At 33.8% G+C, this 19,103-nt stretch overlaps 1 protein-coding gene across 2 annotated transcripts in view; it reads left to right on the top strand.

The window, feature by feature from the left end:
* Nucleotides 1-19,103, top strand: part of TLK1 (tousled like kinase 1) — a 144,109-nt gene that overhangs the window by 94,323 nt on the left and 30,683 nt on the right. For both annotated transcript variants that reach the window (XM_070580127.1, XM_070580126.1), the window contains 4 exons: nucleotides 2,288-2,398; nucleotides 2,513-2,649; nucleotides 5,953-6,141; nucleotides 15,644-15,710. In XM_070580127.1, coding sequence (XP_070436228.1) covers nucleotides 2,288-2,398; nucleotides 2,513-2,649; nucleotides 5,953-6,141; nucleotides 15,644-15,710 — 504 coding nt within the window. The remainder of the gene's footprint in view (nucleotides 1-2,287; nucleotides 2,399-2,512; nucleotides 2,650-5,952; nucleotides 6,142-15,643; nucleotides 15,711-19,103) is intronic.

The raw sequence follows: 19,103 nt of genomic DNA, 5'->3' as shown, positions 1-19,103 counted from the left end.
AATTAGTTTTTGAGTATAATGTGAAGTAGGGTTTCATTTTAATTTCTTTCTATATAGATAACCAGTTATCCAGCCCAATTAATTAAAAGTCTACTCTTTACTGTCAGCTCCATCATATATTCTAGTTTCCATATACAGGTGGATCTGTTTCTGTTTTCTCTGCTATGTTCCATATTCTATTTGTATATTCCTATACTGGTACCTATTCTAGTACCACAGCATCTTTTTATCATTTAGCAGTTGTCATTTAGCTGTTAGTAACAGAAAACATAAATGACTATACTTTAAATGAAATAGAATATTATTTTTTGAGAGAAGAACAGAAGTGGGTAGCCCAGGTATGATGGCTCCATAGTTTCATATGGGATCTTGACTCCTTCACTTTTTCTGCTGCTTCATCTTTAGTTCATGGCTTCCGTCTTGAAGGTCATATCAAGGTACAAAATGTTTAGTAGAGTCACAGTTATAATATCTGTATTCTTAAGCATAAAACAGGAAGAGAAAGGGAATAACAAAAAATGCAACAGTTCTTTGTGCAGCCTTCTTGGATATTCCATGTAACAACTTCTGCTTACTTCACACTGACCGTCCTTAGCTGCAAGGGAAGCTGGGAAATGTGGTCTTTTAGCTAGGCATATATCAATCTAGAATAAAATGTTTGTTTTCCATTATTAAGGAAGAAGGAGAAAATAGATTTGAGTGCTCATAATTACTGTAGCTTTGTATTAAATCTTGATATGTGGTTGAACATATATCCTCTCCTTTTTGGCTATTTTTGGCCTTTTGCAGTCTTAGAAAAATGTTAGAATCAGTTTTTCAAGTTAAACACACATACACAATTGGGGTTTTTTTGTTTTGTTTTTGTTTTGAGGAAGATTAGCCCTGAGCTAACTGCTGCCAGTCCTCCTCTTTTTGCTGAGGAAGACTGGCCCTGAGCTAACATCCGTGCCCATCTTCCTCTTCTTTCTATGTGGGATGCCTACCACAGCATGGCTTGCCAAGCGGTGCCATGTCTGCACCTGGGATCTGAACCAGCGAACCATGGGCCGCCAAAGCGGAACGTGTACACTTAACCGCTGCGCCACGGTGCCAGCCCCCACATTTGGGGTTTTTGTCTGGATTTCACTTAATGGTGAGAGTCTATTGGTGCTAAACTCCGTTATGTTCCTCTGAAAGTGTCTTTATTTTACCCTTTTCCTTAAAGACCAATTTTGTTTATTACATAATTTTAGATTGGCAGCTATTTTTCTCCACCATTTTCAGTTTATTATGCCACTGTCTTTTGGCTTCCATCATGATTGGCCTAGACCTGTGGTTCTCAAAATATCCCCAGACCAGAAGCATCAACATTACTGAAGAGCTTATTAGAAATAAATTTTCAGACCCTACCCGAGACATACTGAGCCAGAAACTCTGGCAGTGGGTCCTAGCAATCTGTGTTCCAGCAAGCCTTCCAGGTTATTCTCTAATCACTGTACTAGACTAGTCTCCAGAGCCTAGAGAGAGGTCTCTTCCCCAAGCGTGTGGCTGCCTGCAGAGTCAACAGAATTAGTAACTTGTTGCCAAGAAAGATGTGGGAGTAGTCAGCCATTGGATAGGCATCTACAGTGTCATCCACAAGTTTAATGGAGATAAAAATTTTATTAGTTACAAAAGACAGAAGAGAATTCACATTCATTTTTAAGTGTTATACACTTTATATACCATATTTCAGTTATTTTTAACTGAGGTAGATGGCATTGCCCCCATTTTAGAAATAAGAAAACTTGAACTAAGGTTCAGATAACTTACTTAACTTAGCCAAGGTTATATACTTCAGAGTCTGAATTTGAACCCATGGAGTGTGGATACAAATTCCATGTACTTTCCACTAAGCAAACAGCATTTTACAGTATTATCACATGGTAAGTATATGTTTAAAAACATTTTTTAGTATCATACTCAAATACTTAATCCTATTAACCTTTTCTCTTTATACAGTTTTGTTCAGTGTTAAAATTATTCCTGGGGCCGGCCCGGTGGCCGAGTAGGGTTAACTTCGTGCGCTCTACTTCCGTGGTCCAGGGTTTCGCTGGTTCCAATCCTGGCGTGGACATGGCACCACTCATCAGGCCGTGCTGAGATGGTGTCCTGCATGCCACAACTAGAAGGATGCACAACTAAAAATATACAACTATGTACCGGGGGGCTTTGTGGAGAAAAAGGAAAAAAAAAATCTTAAAAAATATTCCTAAGCGTCTCATATACACAAATTTTAGACATTTTCTATTTTCTTCTTATATTATAGGCTAACTGTGATCTCAGACGGCAAATAGATGAACAACAAAAATTACTTGAAAAATACAAAGAACGATTAAATAAGTGCATATCAATGAGCAAGAAACTGCTTATTGAAAAGGTAAGTTAAAAGTTCAGTACATTTTTCCTTTCCTTTCACTAGCCCCTTATCCCTTGTACGCTTTTAAAATTTAAATGAATAAAATAAAATGATGATTTTTCCTTCTTTTTTCAGAGTACACAAGAGAAACTGTCAAGCCGAGAGAAGAGTATGCAAGACAGATTACGCCTTGGGCACTTCACAACAGTTAGACATGGTGCTTCATTTACTGAACAATGGACAGATGGTTTTGCATTTCAGAATCTTGTGAAGTTAGTCATTCTTATATTTTAAAAAATTTAGTATTCCTTTGGGTTTTCATTACCTTCAAAGATTATAGCTTTGGAATTCTGTTCTGTATCTACACCTTACTAGTCTTTGAAATCATAGAATTTAGTATATTTGAAAGGAAAATAAAACAGGGGTGTTACTTAGCTTTAGCAGACTTCTTGATTAGTTAGCATTCATCTACACAGTATGATGTATTATTGTAGATATGACTTTCCAAAATATAAACTGACCTTCTAGCTTTTATAGATGATTTGGGAAGAAAATTGGTGAAAATTTAATTTTCATTGGCAGATTTATATCTATATCTATATCTATCTTGGAATTTTTCTACTTAGTTTTTTTCCCATTCCCCAATCCTTACTTCCGTGTTAATATTCACTGTGCCTGCTCTCTGTCTGTATAAAAGATACAGGAACTTTTTCCTCTTTTGCCTCAGATACAATAACTCGTAAATTAGTTGAACTGAACAGTTCTAGCGTTTTTAGTGTTTCTGAGGTAAACTTTAAAGGAAAGAAATCATTGTTACTGTATTTTCTTGAATTCAGATGGTGATAGGTAAAGATGGGTTGATTGTTTATGTGTTAAGGAGCCAGGGCCTCTGCTGCTCCTTTTTTGCTGGGAAATTTGTAAAATCCTGAAAAACAGGAGTAGTGCCAGCATCTAATCTACATCAGCTTTCCAAGAGTCAATCTAGTTATATGGAAAATGGAGGCAAAGCTTTCTTTCACGCAGTATCGCAGAAACATTGCTGTTTCAAACACTGGTTCCCAGCATTTACCACAGAATGGCCCTCTCTCTATTTTAGTTGATTTATTCAATTTTTGTTCAACACAACTGTGCTGGTGTTAGGTATACCATAATGAAGGACAGTGTCCTTGTGATGCTAGGGAGTTTGGGTTTTAATTCTGTGGATAATAGGGAGGTAGTGTGTAAGGTCAGAAATGAGTTTTAGAAGGATAACTCTCGTGTAATATGGGAATAATCTTGAAAAGAAAATAAATTCTTGGCCGTTCAGATGGAGGAGTGTCCAAGTGAAAGGTATTAGCTTGAGCTAAAATCTTGACAGTACAAGTGTAGAGTAGGAGATACATTTGAGATAGAAACCATAATTTTTGAATGTTTTATGAGCAAGAACCTCTGCTACTAAACCCAGACCTACAGTTGTCCTGGTAATGAATAAAAGAGAAGTTACACAATATATACCTTAATATAAACTAAAAATATAAATATAAAATATAAACTCTGCCAGTTGTTAAAATTTCTCCACTGAGCAATCAAAAAAGAGTGAAATTAGAGCTTCCGGGTTGGTGCACATGTGGTTAGTGGGGAGAGTGGCACACTTGGAGAGCGCGTGGAGGCTCTGCTCCCTTTCCCTGTGCCTTGCTCTATGCATCTCTTCCATCTGGCTGTTCCTGAGTTAAATCCTTTTATAATAAACCAGTGATCTGGTTTAAAAGAATTACGTGCATTTCTTATCACTAATAAGCATTTATTGAGAGCTTACTGTGTGTTATGTATATATGTTATATCAAGTTGTTTATCAGTTTGTATCAGTGATAGAACCCAAAGTAGTTGGGGGATGAGAAGAGAAATAAATAAAAATTAGTAATATTAAATTAATAATCTCTAAATTGTGTGGTCATTCCTGAATAATCAGCTGTTAGCTATATATCCATTCCAGTAATTCTTTACTTTCTAGTAGGATTTTAATCGTTAGAGTTACTGCTGTTTATTTTCATTTATAATATCTTGTCTGTGCTCTAAACTAGCTTTAAAAATTAACATTTTTAATAAGTTGAAATTATTCCTACTTCAAATGAAAATGGATTAAAGTCTTGTTCTAGCTTTGCTATTCTTAACATTTTCTCTACCCTTTTACTCTCTATCAGGGTGGTTCTTGATTCTTTCATTCCTGCCGTATTCTACTATGACCTGGCCAGGACCATAGGGAAAGGAAATGTGTGTAAGGCCAATTCTGCGTCAGCAGAGTAGAAGTTCTGTAGTTCTGATTTGAATGGGGGTGGGGAAGCAAGGAATTGAAACATTAAGCCGTTCTAAATCTGAGTATCATAACAAGGGAGAGTTTTAAATTTTTTCTTAGCATGGCGAGGTGACCTAAAAGGGAACATAGCTACTATTAGAACAAGCTTACTTACCTACTTAATACTGTAGTCAAATTGCTAAGATCTCCAACCTATGTTTGTATAACAGACATGATATCTATTTAGTTTTTAGAATTGGTAAGCTTTAGATTCCTGAATGGGAAGCAGTAATATTTTTACTTTTATTAATTGACCATTTTTCAAAGTCATGCTGTGCTGTTTGTTTAAATTGTCAAAATTCCTTCCTTCTTCCTCAGTTTCTTATATTAATGTCAATTTTTGTTTCATTTCAAAATATTGCTTTCTCATTTCCAAAATTTCTTTTTAACAGAGATAAATTTAGAAAATAGCACTTTATTAAATTTGTATTTGTCTTTCTTAAGTTTTTCTGCAAACATCAAGTGATGAGATGCAAGTAGAAAATCTACCCCATTCTTAACTCTTAGTTTTTGTTTTATTTATTTATTTATTTATGTTTTGAGGAAGATTAACCCTGAGCTAACTGCTGCCAATCCTCTTTTCGCTGAGGAAGACTGGCCCTGAGCTAACATCCATGGCCATCTTCCTCTACTTTATATGTGGGATGCCTACTGCAGCATGGCGTGACAAGTGGTGCCGTGTCTGCACCCGGGATTCAAACTGGTGAACCCAAGGCCGCCAAAGTGGAATGTGTGCACTTAACTGCTGTAGCACCAGGCCGGCCCCATTAGTTTTTATTTTTAATAGCTCATTTATTTCATTCAACAAATATTTATTGAATACTTAGTATGTGCCTATCGCTGTACTGGGTACTAGGGATACAATAGGACATAAAATATTTGTGGTGTCTGTTCTCATGGAGTGATGTAGTCTAACCAGACACATTGTGATCGAGTATCTACAGGAATGTGTGTGTCAGAAAGAAGGAGGTGGGGAGCTACAAGTTACCAGGAGATGATGTATGGCAACACGTCTTTCCCTAGTCCAGAGGGTTTGGAGAAGACCTCATTTAAAAATAAATGTTTCAAATGAGACCTGGACAGTGAGCATGAGTTGGTTCACAAGGGTGGGACCATAAGGTTACAAATTTATATTATATGGTTTTTCATGTCTATTGATGTATTTTCATGTTTTAACTGTGAAAAGTAATGGAAGGTTAATAATAGAAGGTTAATATGTTTCTTTACATTTATTTTTATACAGGCAGCAAGAATGGGTGAATCAGCAAAGGGAAGATATTGAAAGGCAGAGGAAACTTCTAGCCAAACGCAAACCTCCCACAGCTAATAATTCTCAGGCACCTTCTACCAATTCTGAACCAAAACAAAGGAAAAACAAAGCAGTCAATGGAGCAGAAAATGATCCCTTTGTTAGACCAAATTTACCACAACTGTAAGCCTCCATTTTCAATTTTCCATTTTAAAAATTGTTGCCAGTGAGCATGAATGTTAGTAATGGATGTTATTTATAATTAAACTAATATTTAAATAGTAAAAATAGTTACAGCCAGGAAAGGAGGCAGTATTGAAAATTTACTTCTAAATTAACTCAGATATCTGAATTTTATCTTTGTAAGTGGAGATTTATTAATCCTCTTTTAAAATGAAGACTCAGGTAGCTAAGACGAGACTGGAATCCACTCTTTCTTCCATGTCTGAATGGTAGTCAGTGATCAGTTTTGATTATTCCAATTCAGTGTTTCCATTAATGTTCTTTTTTTCTGAGAGAATGTTAACTGAAGTAATGTAACTGACATATATTTCCTCAGCCTGTGAAAGCAATACATTGTTAGAGCATAGGTATTATTTTTCCCCTTTCTGCTTTTCTTTATTTTCTAAATTTTCTGCATTAATGATGAATTACTCTTTATAATTCAAATGACCAAGACATTTAAAAATAAATAGTTACATGCTTATCACAGAAAATTTGGAAAATCTCGAAGAACATCATAAAATGTTATAGACCAAAACAATAAAACAAAAAAACTCTCCCTCAATTATAAATTCCTGTTGTCTCCATATTCTATCATCTTCATAACTAGGTTACTTAGAAGACTTGGTGCTTGCAGTTTCTTCTGTCTCACCTTCCATTCTCTCCTTTCTTAACTGAAATTCTATTTTTAAAGATTGTTAACTATCTCCTCGATGCTCACTGCCATAGATGTTTGAGTCTTTATCTTGGCAGCACTGAATATTGACGTTATTTTTTCCTCAAAAAACTCTGTCTTGTCTTAGTTTTTGAAATACTTTGTTCTCCTAATTTTCATTTTAACTTACCTGTCTACATCTTCCTAGTCTCGACCATGGACATCATTTACTCCACCAATTTGTAAAATGTAGGTGTTTTTTTAAGGATCTGTCCTAGGCTGTCTTCTTACTCTGCATGTTTTCCTTGAATATTAGATGCTCTCAGGGTTTCAGTTACCACATATATCCTGCTGACATCCTAACTTCTATCTCTAGCTGACTTTTCTCTCTTGAGTAGCAAGTATTTATATCTTAATCTTGAATGCCATTTCCTTGCTTAGTTGATATTGGTACTTAAATGCCTCATAGGAACCTCTCATTCAGCCTGTTCCAAACTGTATTTACTAAAAACACAAAACAAAAACTGTATTTACTATTATCTTTCCCGTTTCAGTCTCTGTCTCTACACACGCAAATACATACACCCACCCCTCTGTTTGCTCTTATGTTTTAGTTCAAGATTCCATTTATTTTTCTTAATCTATTTTTATTGTTTTCCATTAATAAATAGGTGGTGATAATCTTATCTTTCAAAATCCACCTCAAAATCTGCTTCCTTCTTCAAGCGTTTCCTAATTTGTGGTGGCTGTTTTAAATGGAATTAAAGCATTTGGCTATCGATACTGATAAAAACAACTTAGCAAATGATTTGCTTTTTGTAAATTAGTAAATTTGTTGCTTAAAAAAAGGGTGGACAGGAGGTAAGTGCTTATATAGAAGAAAGTGTGTGTTAGCTTTAATTCCACCCCTGTAGACACCCAATCCTTCTAGATCTCAAGTGTGTCCACTTATGGAAGTCCCCACTGATACCATTCTAACTCAAATTACTGCCATCTCTTACTTGAGTTATTTTTAACCTCCCCACCCCCAACTTTGGTCTGGTCCTCCCATCCATTTTCATGTTGCAGTCAGTTATTTTTTACAGAATAGAAATATGATCCTTTTATTCTCTTCCTTAAAATCCTAACATAGCCTTCCAGTGCTTGAATGATATAATCCAGAAGCCCTAAGATAGCTTATACAGCACTTTTGATCTGGCACCTTCTGACCTCTCAAGCCTCATCTTTTGGCCTTGACCACTGCCTTCACCTCACCACCAACTTTCAAACTCCAACCTATTGTCTTAATTTCTGTTCATCTTTTAAATCCCATACTAGATATTTTCTCCTCTTGAAAGTTTTTCCTAGACCCCTGAAGGATGTGAGTTAATCATCACTTTGAGGTCTTGCCATAGTGCTCTCTGTCTCTGCAGCCACAGCATCACCATTCACTCAATTAATGACACTAGAAACATCTTAGATGTTTCCCTTTCCCTTGTTCTCTGTGTCTGTTTCCATAACATTTTTTTATCTGTCCATCTTCGTTGCCACTTACTGTAGGACCTCATCTCTTTTTTTAAACCTAGATTCCTGTTTCTTACATGTCTCATCATGTCAGTTTCGTGTTTAACCTCCTTCATTGGCCTTCAAGATAAAATTCACTCTCATGAAGACCCTATATGTCTTCTTATTTTTCTCTTTAGCTTCATTTCCCAACATCTGCCCTGTGTTTCCTAGGTTAAACTCTTTCAGTTCTGTAAATGGACTGTGCTTTCAGGTTTCAAAATGTGCCTTTGTACATTGTGTTCCTTGCCCTTCTTCACCTGCCTCATTTCTTATTCATCCTTTAACGCTTGGCTTGAATACCAGTTTCAACAGGAAGCCCTCTCTAACCTTTTTTCTTCCCAATGTCTCCCCCATTTCCCCTTGTGTTAGGTGCCCATAGCTTTTTATACGTGCCTGTCTATGTTGTAGCATTTAGCTCACTATTTTATCTCTGTATTCTCATTATCTAGCACAGTTCCTGGCATGTGGAAAGTGGTCAGTAAATACTAAATTACAATACATAAGCATTTGATTGAATGTCATTTTCTCCTTCTCGATAGACCATTTTTCTAGTTTATCACAGGTGTTTTGCTTCCTGCCTGTCTTCCAAGTTGCTGACAGCCCTTACTGTAGTTTAGTAATCATAGACTTGTCTCATTTCCATCCCATTTTATTGCATATGTTGACTTAGAACCTGAAGTTATACTGCACTTGTACTTGAAGTGGCAAATGAAGTGATACTACATAGCAATTTGATTGCATCCTTATACAAATGCAGACTTAAATAGGGAAAAAAGCCACAGAAGCACTTTGATTTATATGTATTATATTTTGATTTTAACAGCTGTACTCTGCAACTGTCTTCTAAAGACTTCTTTTGAATCATTGTGTAGTAGAAACTAGGCTTTGCCTTGTGTGCAAAACATCTAATATAATCAGAATAGAGACCATGAATCTTTAAGTATTTTTTTCTATCAAAGAAATTAACATAGAAAATGAAGTTACTACTATGTAGTGGTTAGAACTTTAAGCTCTGTAGTCAAACAGATGTGGAATCCAACCTTGACTCTTTCAGGTGTGGTCTTTGTAGGCTGTTTTACTTCCTTGAGCCTCCATTTCCACACTTGGGAAAGTACCTACATCATAGTGTTGAAAGGATAGGGCAATGTGTGTGAAGTACTTGCATGGTTCCTGGCTCTTAACTAGTTTTTAACTACCAGCAAGAGTCAAGTTTTTTAGGTAGTAGTTTCTAATTTTAGTCTCAAAGACTTTTATTATTGAGAGTAGATAGTTTGCATAGCTAATATTATTTATAGATAATGTCTAAATGATCTTTGCATTAATTGTACATTATTAATACATTTTAATCAAGATTTTGACTTCATGTTAATTATATTGTAAATTAAGTTATGATTTTATCTGTATATTTCATGTTTCACAGAGGATGACTGCAAAGTAAACAGTAATATTTTACCTTACATTTTATATTAATGAAACTTTAGAGGTCACTTTTTTCTCATTAAAGCTTTAATTTTAATTCAAGATTATATTTTATAGCATAAATTTATTATTTAGATTACTTGTCTCTTGTAAATAACTTAATTGACGTTTTTGTAATTAATAAAATTTATTTTTAGAGCAGTTTTAGTTCACAGCAAAATTGAGCAGAAAGTACAGAGAGTTCCCACATATCCCCTGTCCCCACACAGGCAGAACCTTCCCCACTATCAGAATCCTGCACAGAGCAGTACCTTTGTTAAAACAATTGATGACCCTACATTGACACATCATTATCACCCAAAGTTTATAGTGTACATTGTTTCACTTTTGGTATTTTACATTCTATGGGTTTTGACAAATGTATTAATTGATTTTTTAAAAAATCCAGTGTGGAAAATCTTTCATTGGAGCATTTAATCTATTTTTATTTCCTGTATTTACTTATTTATTGGGGTTTAAATCTGGTCTTTCCTTGTGCTTTCTATTTATCCTGCCTAATCTCTGTCCTTTTTTCTTTTTTTGTTTTATTGGATTGCTCAGTTTTTGTTTGATTCTTTTTCTCTGTTTAGAGGCATGTTTGTGTTTATATACACACACACATCTACCTAAAGACATTATTGTATAGTCAGTGTTCATCTAAACTTTACCTATATATTTATCTTTTTTTTTTGCTCTTGATTTATTCCTATATCTCTGATTTTCATATCTCATAAGATCTTTCTGCTAAGAAGACCCTTTAGAAATTTTTTTTAAGTGTAGATCTGTTGATAGTGACATCTTTCAGTTTTTGTCGTTCTGAAAATAACTTTATTTTGCTGTTATTATTGAAATTTTTTTTTTACTGGTTATAGAATTTTAGGTTGGTAGTTATTTTAAGACATTATTTTATTGTCTTCTGACTTAAATTGTTACTATTGACAAGTCAGCTGATAGTCTGTGGAATGATCTTGAATGGAGCAGAAGCAATATTTGAAGATTAGATAACCCAAAATACTTTAAAACAGATGAACAAGAGCAATCTACAGATTCATGAAGGCCAGAGAATTCTAAGTAGGATGAATAGAAAGAAAGAGACATATCATAATGAAATTTTAAAAAATCAAGGCAAAGAGAAAAAATTCTCAAAAGCAGCCAAAGGAAAAAAAGGTATATTGGAAATAAAAGTTAAGAAAAAATATTCCAGGCAAATACCAAGCAAAAGGAAGCTGCATTATATCAGGCCCAGTCAAATTTTAAGACAAAAAAATTATAAGATAGAAAGTGGTTATATGTCATACCTGTAAAGGGTTCAAATCACCGGGAACATATAATAATTCTAAATTTGTATGCACATAATAACATGGCCTCAAGATAAATAAAAAGTTGACAGTACTTTAAGGAGATATAGACAGATCCACAAATCATGATTGGAGATTTCAGCACACACATTTCTTAGTAGTAGAACATGTAGATAAAACAATACAAAACAGAACACACAGTATCGGTATAGAAAATTTGAGTGAGATTGACAAACTTGACTTGATGAACATATGTAGAACACCCCCTAACATCTGCAGAATGTATATACTTTTTAAGTGTGGACTTTTGTAAAAATTTACCCTATTAGGTCATAAAGTAAGTCTCAACAGATTTCAAAGGATTGGGAGAGTTTGATAAGACTGGCATTGTTTCTTCCATAAATGTTTGGTAGAACTCATGGGTGAAACTTTTAAAGGATTGCAATCATACAGAATATGTTCTCTGACCACAGTGGAATTAAACTAGAAATCAGTAACAACAAAGCTAGTGAAAAAGTCTCGATGGAAATGAGAAAATATTTTTAGATGAATGATAGTGAAAGTGCTACATAGCAAAATTTGTGAGATAAATCTGAAATAGTATAGAGGGAAATTTATAGACACATATATATTCTATATATATGTGTGTGTGTATATATATATATGTATATATATATATATATGAAAAGAAGAAAAACTAAAACTTTATAACCTAAGCATCTATCTCAGTAAGTTAGGAGATGAGCAGTGGAATTAACCAAAGAAGGAAGAAGGGAAAGATAATAATGATACAGGAAACAAACATACAGTACAGAGAATCAACAAATCCAAATGAAAGATATGTGTGGGGGTTTTTTTGGCACGGGGGAGGGGGAAATTAATAAAATTGAAAAAAAGAGAAGACAACCATTATCAGGAATGAAAAAAGGAATATTACTATAGAATCTGTAGATATTTAGAGGAAAACAAAATATTACAAATAGCTTAAATTTGAAATTTTTGTGAAATGAATAAGTTTCTAGAAAAATATAACAACAAAATGGACACCAGAAGAAACAAAATCCAAATAGTTCTGTGACTACTAAAGAAATTAAAGCTGTATTTACAGTCTTTGAAAGGTTTAATATAGACCTACTAAAGAGGTTTAGTTAGAAGCTTTAGCATGCACCTAAATGAATGATATGAGTATATTTGCATATAATAGAACAATAATTCAGTCTATAATATCAAATATGATTCTTATAGGGAGGGATTGGACTTTATCTTTGCACTGTCTGTGAATAAAAGATTTGCTAAGTAACTTAACCAGCTAACTTACTTAAGAAGGTGGATGTTTTTGACCATCTTAAAAAAATCATAAAAATAATTGATGTGGCAATTAAAAACCATTAAAATTAACATTATCCCAGCTTAGCTCTTTTCATTCTATGTAATAAAATGCTATTTCTGTAAAGAAGACTGTCCCAAATTCATTTTATCTAAATATATTTTACATTTTATCCAAAAACATTTTTCACTCATGGAAATAGACAACAGAGATATCTTAAAAAGCTGTATGTCAGGTACTTTCTGATAGGGAAATGCAGAGAAACGTAAGAAATGTATCTTTTGCTGTTTTGGGGTTTGGATTCTATTTGGTGAGTGAGACCCCCTGGTATAGGAATTCTTAAACTGAATTATGTGAACCCGCAAATTATGTATATGTGAAATTTTTCTGCAGTGTTTATAAATTCCTTTAGATTATTTTTAGATATCCATGATCATAAAATGGTAAAAATCTCTGCCCTAGAAAGTCACTAGCCTAATATTTAGTACTATCTGTAAAATTTGCTTATTAATGCTTCAAAACCAAGCAGAGAGAAATTAGTAAATATATATATTTTACTATTTATTTGAAACTTAATAGTAGTTGTAGTAGTAGTAACCAAATACAGTAAGTAAATAGCAAAGTTCTGCTGCTGCTGCAAGTTACCATTAATCCTTAGTAGGAATTGTATGTGTTTAATATCAGGATATAATGCCTTGAGGTCAGAGTTGTTGAAATCAGTGAGGTCTCTCTGTACTAAGTCAGTTGGAGAGGAGTATTTGTGTGTGTTCGCTGTAGCTGTAGGGATGTGGGTAACACATTTGAACCACAACACACGCATATCAACAGCTGGAAGTAGATGCTATTAAATAGGAAATATGCATTACATTATGCTATAAGATTAACCAAACAATGTTCAACAAAGTAAATCATCAAGGAGCTAATTGACATTAATTTATTATTAACTCACAAGAATAGTAGCTGTTGAAAACTAATACCAGCTCAAGATAAGACACCCTTCCCTCCAAGCTGCAGAAGTTCCCAGCCATCTGCATGTGTTCGAGCTTTGCAGTTTTCTGTGATGGCCAAACTTCTCAGTAGAGTACAGTCTCAAAAATTTTAGCACACTCAAGTCACACTCATTTTAGTTTATGAATGTTAAATTTTATTTATGCTTTGTAACTCAGTAAAAACTAAAATATAGACTTGTATTTTATTCCTAAATAGAAACAAAGTATTTACATATTTAAAAAAAATTAATTCTGAGCCCATCCTGAGGTCTACCAGTGGGTTTAAAACATACTTTAAGAACAGGAAATTACTGGGGCCATCCTGGTGGTGTTGTGGTTCATGTGTTCCACTTTGGCAGCCCAGGGTTTGCAGGTTTGGATCCTGGGCATGGACCTAGCACCACTCATCCAGCTGTGCTGTGGCAGCATCTCACATAAAGTAGAGGAAGAATGGCACAGATGTTAGGTCAGCGACAATCTTCCACGAGCAAAAAGAGGAAGATTGGCAACAGTTGTTAGCTCAGGGCCAATCTTCCTCACCAAAAAAGAAAGAAAGGAAGAAAAAGAATAGGAAATTATTATGATATTTTTGTACAGGTAATTAAATTTCCATCAGTGGCATATATGCCTATGCAGAAGCTATTTGCTAAAATTCCTACAGCTTGCCTTTACTGGGTTAGTTGAGATATTATCAATTTAGTTTCCAAACCTCATTTTCTTTTAATGTCACCTTTCACTCTTCCCCCTCTTTCACTCTGCATTCACACTGCAGCATTTAATTCTCTAAATTTACTTCAAGCAAGTGCTGTAACTATCTGCTATTGCTATATTCAGTATAATAAAATCCAGTGGTTGTGTTAACCTAAGACTAGGTAGAAAGATTAATTTTAAATGTTTATTGTTTCACTCTTAAGATCTTTCTAGTTGAATACTAACTGAATATCTTGGAGGTTTTTGTTTGTTTCCTTTGAATACCCTTTCTTTAGAATTATTTAATTAGCATCTCGCTAAAGGAAAATAGCATTCATACTAAATGTTGCTGAGGGACCTGAACCAAACATAAATAATCATACCTGGGTTAGGAACTTAACCAGATACCCCCAGAACACATAAGTAAACAGACAAACAGGAGCTTCTTTTAGTATTAGGGTATTAAATGGAAGTTGTTTTGTTTTAGAGTGTTTTTTTTCCTTCTTTCTCTTTAGCAGAAAACAGAATCATTTTTTCTTAGGAAGTGTTATAATGTGTATGTGTCTTGGTATGGTTTTACATATATTAAACTAGTTATTTTTCAAAGTTATGAAATTAATAATAAAATAACCAGAAAGTACTTTCAAGATTTAAAGTCTTATGTTTATTTATGTTTACTTAGAATTGGTGCTTTGACTAGTTTTAGCATTCCTTTAACACATGGAAGCAGAGAAAGGGAAAATGTCTTAGTTTTTTTCTTTCTTTTTGTTTTAAAACCAGTGCCCAAACTGGACTGACTCCCTGGGTAGTGATCTCCCGGTACTCAGAGTAAAATCCGATTCTTTCCTTGGTCTGCAAGACTCTACATAAGCTAGCCCCTGCTTGCCTCTCCTACTGCTCACAGCCTCTTTGACCGTGTTCTGATGCTTGCATTTTTCCCTCCTCTTCCCTGCCAGCCTGTTTCTATCTTAGCATCTTTGTACTTGCTGTAACCTATGTCCAGAACAGACTTCCCCAGGTCCTCCTGTGGTTGTCTTTTTGATGTTTAGATCAAGACCACCTCCATAACACCCAGTGTAATACAGTCAGTCACTGTCATACCACTCTTTTTTGTTTTCTTACTGGTATTTGGGATTATTTCTTTATTAAATTGTTTCTTTTCTACCTCCTTACCCCCACTGTAGAGTGTAACTTCAAACTGGAATGTAAGGAGAAACTGTCTCTTTCATTGTATCCTTAAGATCTAAATTCCAGAACATCAGTTGATGATGGCACTCATTAAATAGTTGTTGAATTTATGAATTAGTTAATTGTTCCATCTATAAGTATTAATCATATTTTGAAGAATATCTTAAAGGACTTTTGGCGTATATATTTTGGGCTGAAAGTTGTCAGCATTTTAGTATTTCCATTTGATTAGTTTATCTTATTTTGCTGGTTATTAATAAGAAATAATAAGTGTTAATCTTAATATCTAGAATTACAATTTCGTTTTTGACAGGTTGACTTTGGCAGAATATCATGAACAGGAAGAAATTTTCAAACTTAGACTAGGACATCTCAAAAAGGTACGTGAAGTATATGCTGGATTTTTAGTTTGTTAGCAGAGGTTGTGGAGGGTTGTTATAAGTCTCTTATTGAAGAAGTCAAAACTTCAGAGAGAAAGATCCCAAATTAAAAGTTTTAGACAAAAAAGGAGGGGCATCAAGGTTGCATTTTTATGTGGAGTATATTAAAATAACGTTCCTTTACCTTGTGGCAACTTACAAACTTTGAGATGCTGATAATACCACATCCCTGTAGTGGAGGAGTGACTCCTGGCCAGACCTCCAGGGTCTTAAGATTACTCTGTTTAAATACTATCTTTTTGTAAAAAATGCTTTATTTTTAAAATGAAATGTAAAACACCATATTGTTTGCATCCATTTTATAATAAATTGAAATAATTATAAATTAGTAACAAACTTGTTCCTTTGGCTTAACTTTAAAGCTGTTGAATACTTGATTAAATGTGTCAATTAAAATGAGTACATTGGCAAATTTAGAAGAGCCTAATCAGTCACAGTATAAAGTGATATAATTTAGAAATATGCTGCTATGTGTTATTATAGTGAATTTTTATAATGTATAGCTTTGTAACTTGTTTGTGAACTCAAATTATAATCAGTTTATTTTTTTTACAGTTCATATTTTTAGTTCAAACGATTTCAGAGAAATAGTAATAATAGAGTAAATTTTCCCCCTCAAAATGAAGTTATTAACAGATGTAAAGTTCTTTTTCTTTGACCCAGTTTTTTCTTCTGCTTTCTGCTTGTCACATTACTTAAAATTTTTTAATAGGCTGAATAGTAGCTAAAATAGAGTTAGTGAACTAATTGTAGATAGTAACTGTGAAGTTGTCTCCCTGGGGTAGGGTGAGGTAGGACAGAGAAGCTCATTCTGGTAGCAGATACGATCACACTGTATATAATATTTTGTTTATGGAATGCTATCAACATGCTTCAGACCCCTGCCATTTAATTACAGGGAACAGAAAAAAATTATAAATATTTTATATATATACAGTATATGTAATTTGCATTAGTGTTCTTTATAATACCATATTTGGCTATGTCCCTGCTTAGAACATTTTCCAGCTAAACTACTTGAACAGTAAATTCTAAAATGATTTATTCTGATTTTTAAGTTCTTCTGTTCTATTGTAATTATTGACTTTTCTCCTGCTCTTTGAGATATAGTAGACAACTTCAGTCTATTCTCTGTAACAGATGGAGATGTTAATGAGGTTATAGAAGGGAAGAGGGGATTTTGTAGTGGAGAATGAATACAAGTATGTGTGCCCATCTAAGCTGTTTTGATAATGATTTCGTAGAGATTTATGTTCGATGTCCCATATAAAGATTTATCAATTTTCTAACCAGTCTTTCATGATAATAGGACATTAAGTATATACTTAGTTATAATAAGTGTATATTTAGAGCTTTAACTGGAAGGTTATTTTCACATATAATAGTAAATTTTAAATTACTCTTTCTAATGATGAGATTTTATGTGTGTCTTATTTTATGAAAACCTGTTATATAAAATCTGAAATAATAAAGCATTTAAATTAGAAATTGGCTATTTGTATTATGAAAAATACTTCACTTTTTACAAGACTTTAGAAGAGGGTTTGTTTTTGGCTGGTTGGTGTTTGGTTGATTTTACAGCTTTCCTGGTACTTTGAAAATATTTGATTGCTCTGAAACACTTCCTGTTTCCTAAAGTGAGGAGTATACCTAAATGTCTAAATATTATATAAATAGTTGTAAGCTGTTCTAGAATACTACACCTTCTCTTCTAACCTCCATGTTATCCTCTTTCCCAGTGTTTGATTTCTCCATTTTTTGTATTTACTCATTCTTTCTAATAATTGTCCCCTCAATAATCTTTTTCTTATTTTGTTTTTTTTCAGCTTTTAGCAAATTTACTGAGCAGTTTTAGATTTCTAACTTTATCTTCTTCTTAACCAATTTATAACATTACTTTTCTTTGACCTCCATCATGGAATATTTTGGGAGAGTGGATGAACTAATAATGCTGAAACATACTCTCATGTCTTGAAATCTCACATTTTCTTCTGAGAGACTATTTTGGGTGAGAAGAATGAATGCATTATAAAAAAAAATTGCTAGTGCATACAGAGAACAAAATTGAGTAAGTAGTGTCACCTTAGAGCACAAATAAATAGCAGTTGTCTGCTTACCACTGGGTATTAATTTTGGGGTTGTACAATTAAAACATAATCATTAAGTTACATGTTTTAAAAATAGGTTATTTGGCATTCTAAAGCACAGTTGGAAAATAGGTCATTAAAAATAGGTCATTGTGTGTTCTGAAAATGAGGTAGAGTGGACATTTTAACACATAGAGAACAAGCTTGAGTTAAGAGAAAAGATGTTATCACCTCTGTCTTATTGGTTCCCTCTGCTCCTGGGTTTATTAAGCTGACATGAACTGTCCCCCAACTTGTTACTATATAGCTTCTACCATAGGCTGCATCTGATTGGTGAATATTTGATGTCCGTGTAACCCGCACAGGAATTAACCTGTGGTGTGTCAGCTTGGAGTTTAGATTTGGCACCCAGCATACTCTTGCATTAGCAAGGGTGACTCTCGCTCTCATTCTCCCTTTCATAAAAACTCTTAAAATTAAGCAGAATTATTAGATTAAATTTGTTGGCACTGAAGGAGAAAACTTCCTTCATTGAGGATGCCTATGCCATTTGGACATATGAGACTAGAAGGCCTATTTACATTTTCTTGAAATGGTTTATTTATGATGTGCATTGTATTGCATAAAGGTAATCATAATAACTGAATAAACTTAAATGTGAAAAAGTATATTTACCTTTGAATAAATTATAAAGTTCAGTTTATATTCTTTGCTATACTGTAATGTTAGAAATATAATAAATCCAAAGCTGTTAGTGTGATAGAGTAACAGAGTTAAGCAGAAACTTCTAAAAGTCCATGGCTAAAATAGTTAGATATTTCTGGTTACCACCAAATAGTAAATGTAAACTTACTTAAGGACTCATTGATTGTCTTCTGAAATTAGGAAAATCACTGCAATATCATCTTTTTAAAAATATATATATATATCAAGAATTATTTAGTATTTGTTGTTTTAGTTAGTTTATAAAACCATTGCTCACTCATTCACTAAGTGATTTATTTCCACACTGCCTGATAGAGGCATGATTCAAATTCCCATTTCAGGAGAATTACATAATATTACATTTTATGGACTTCGAAGTTTTAACCATTCTGGAGTGAACATCACTGTTAACTTTTTGAATGCCAAGATTTTCTTCTCTATGTGCTTTGTCTAAATTAACACAGCTAGTACCCAGCAAAGCCAAAACTTGAACCTTTTCTCACTCCTGTTTCAGTGGCAATACCCATATGCTTTATTTCTA

This window comes from Equus przewalskii, chromosome 17, assembly GCF_037783145.1.
Source record: "Equus przewalskii isolate Varuska chromosome 17, EquPr2, whole genome shotgun sequence".
Classification (NCBI taxonomy): Eukaryota; Metazoa; Chordata; class Mammalia; order Perissodactyla; family Equidae; genus Equus; species Equus przewalskii.
Note: the sequence above shows the minus strand (reverse complement) of the source record. Positions and strands in the feature narration are given on the sequence as shown.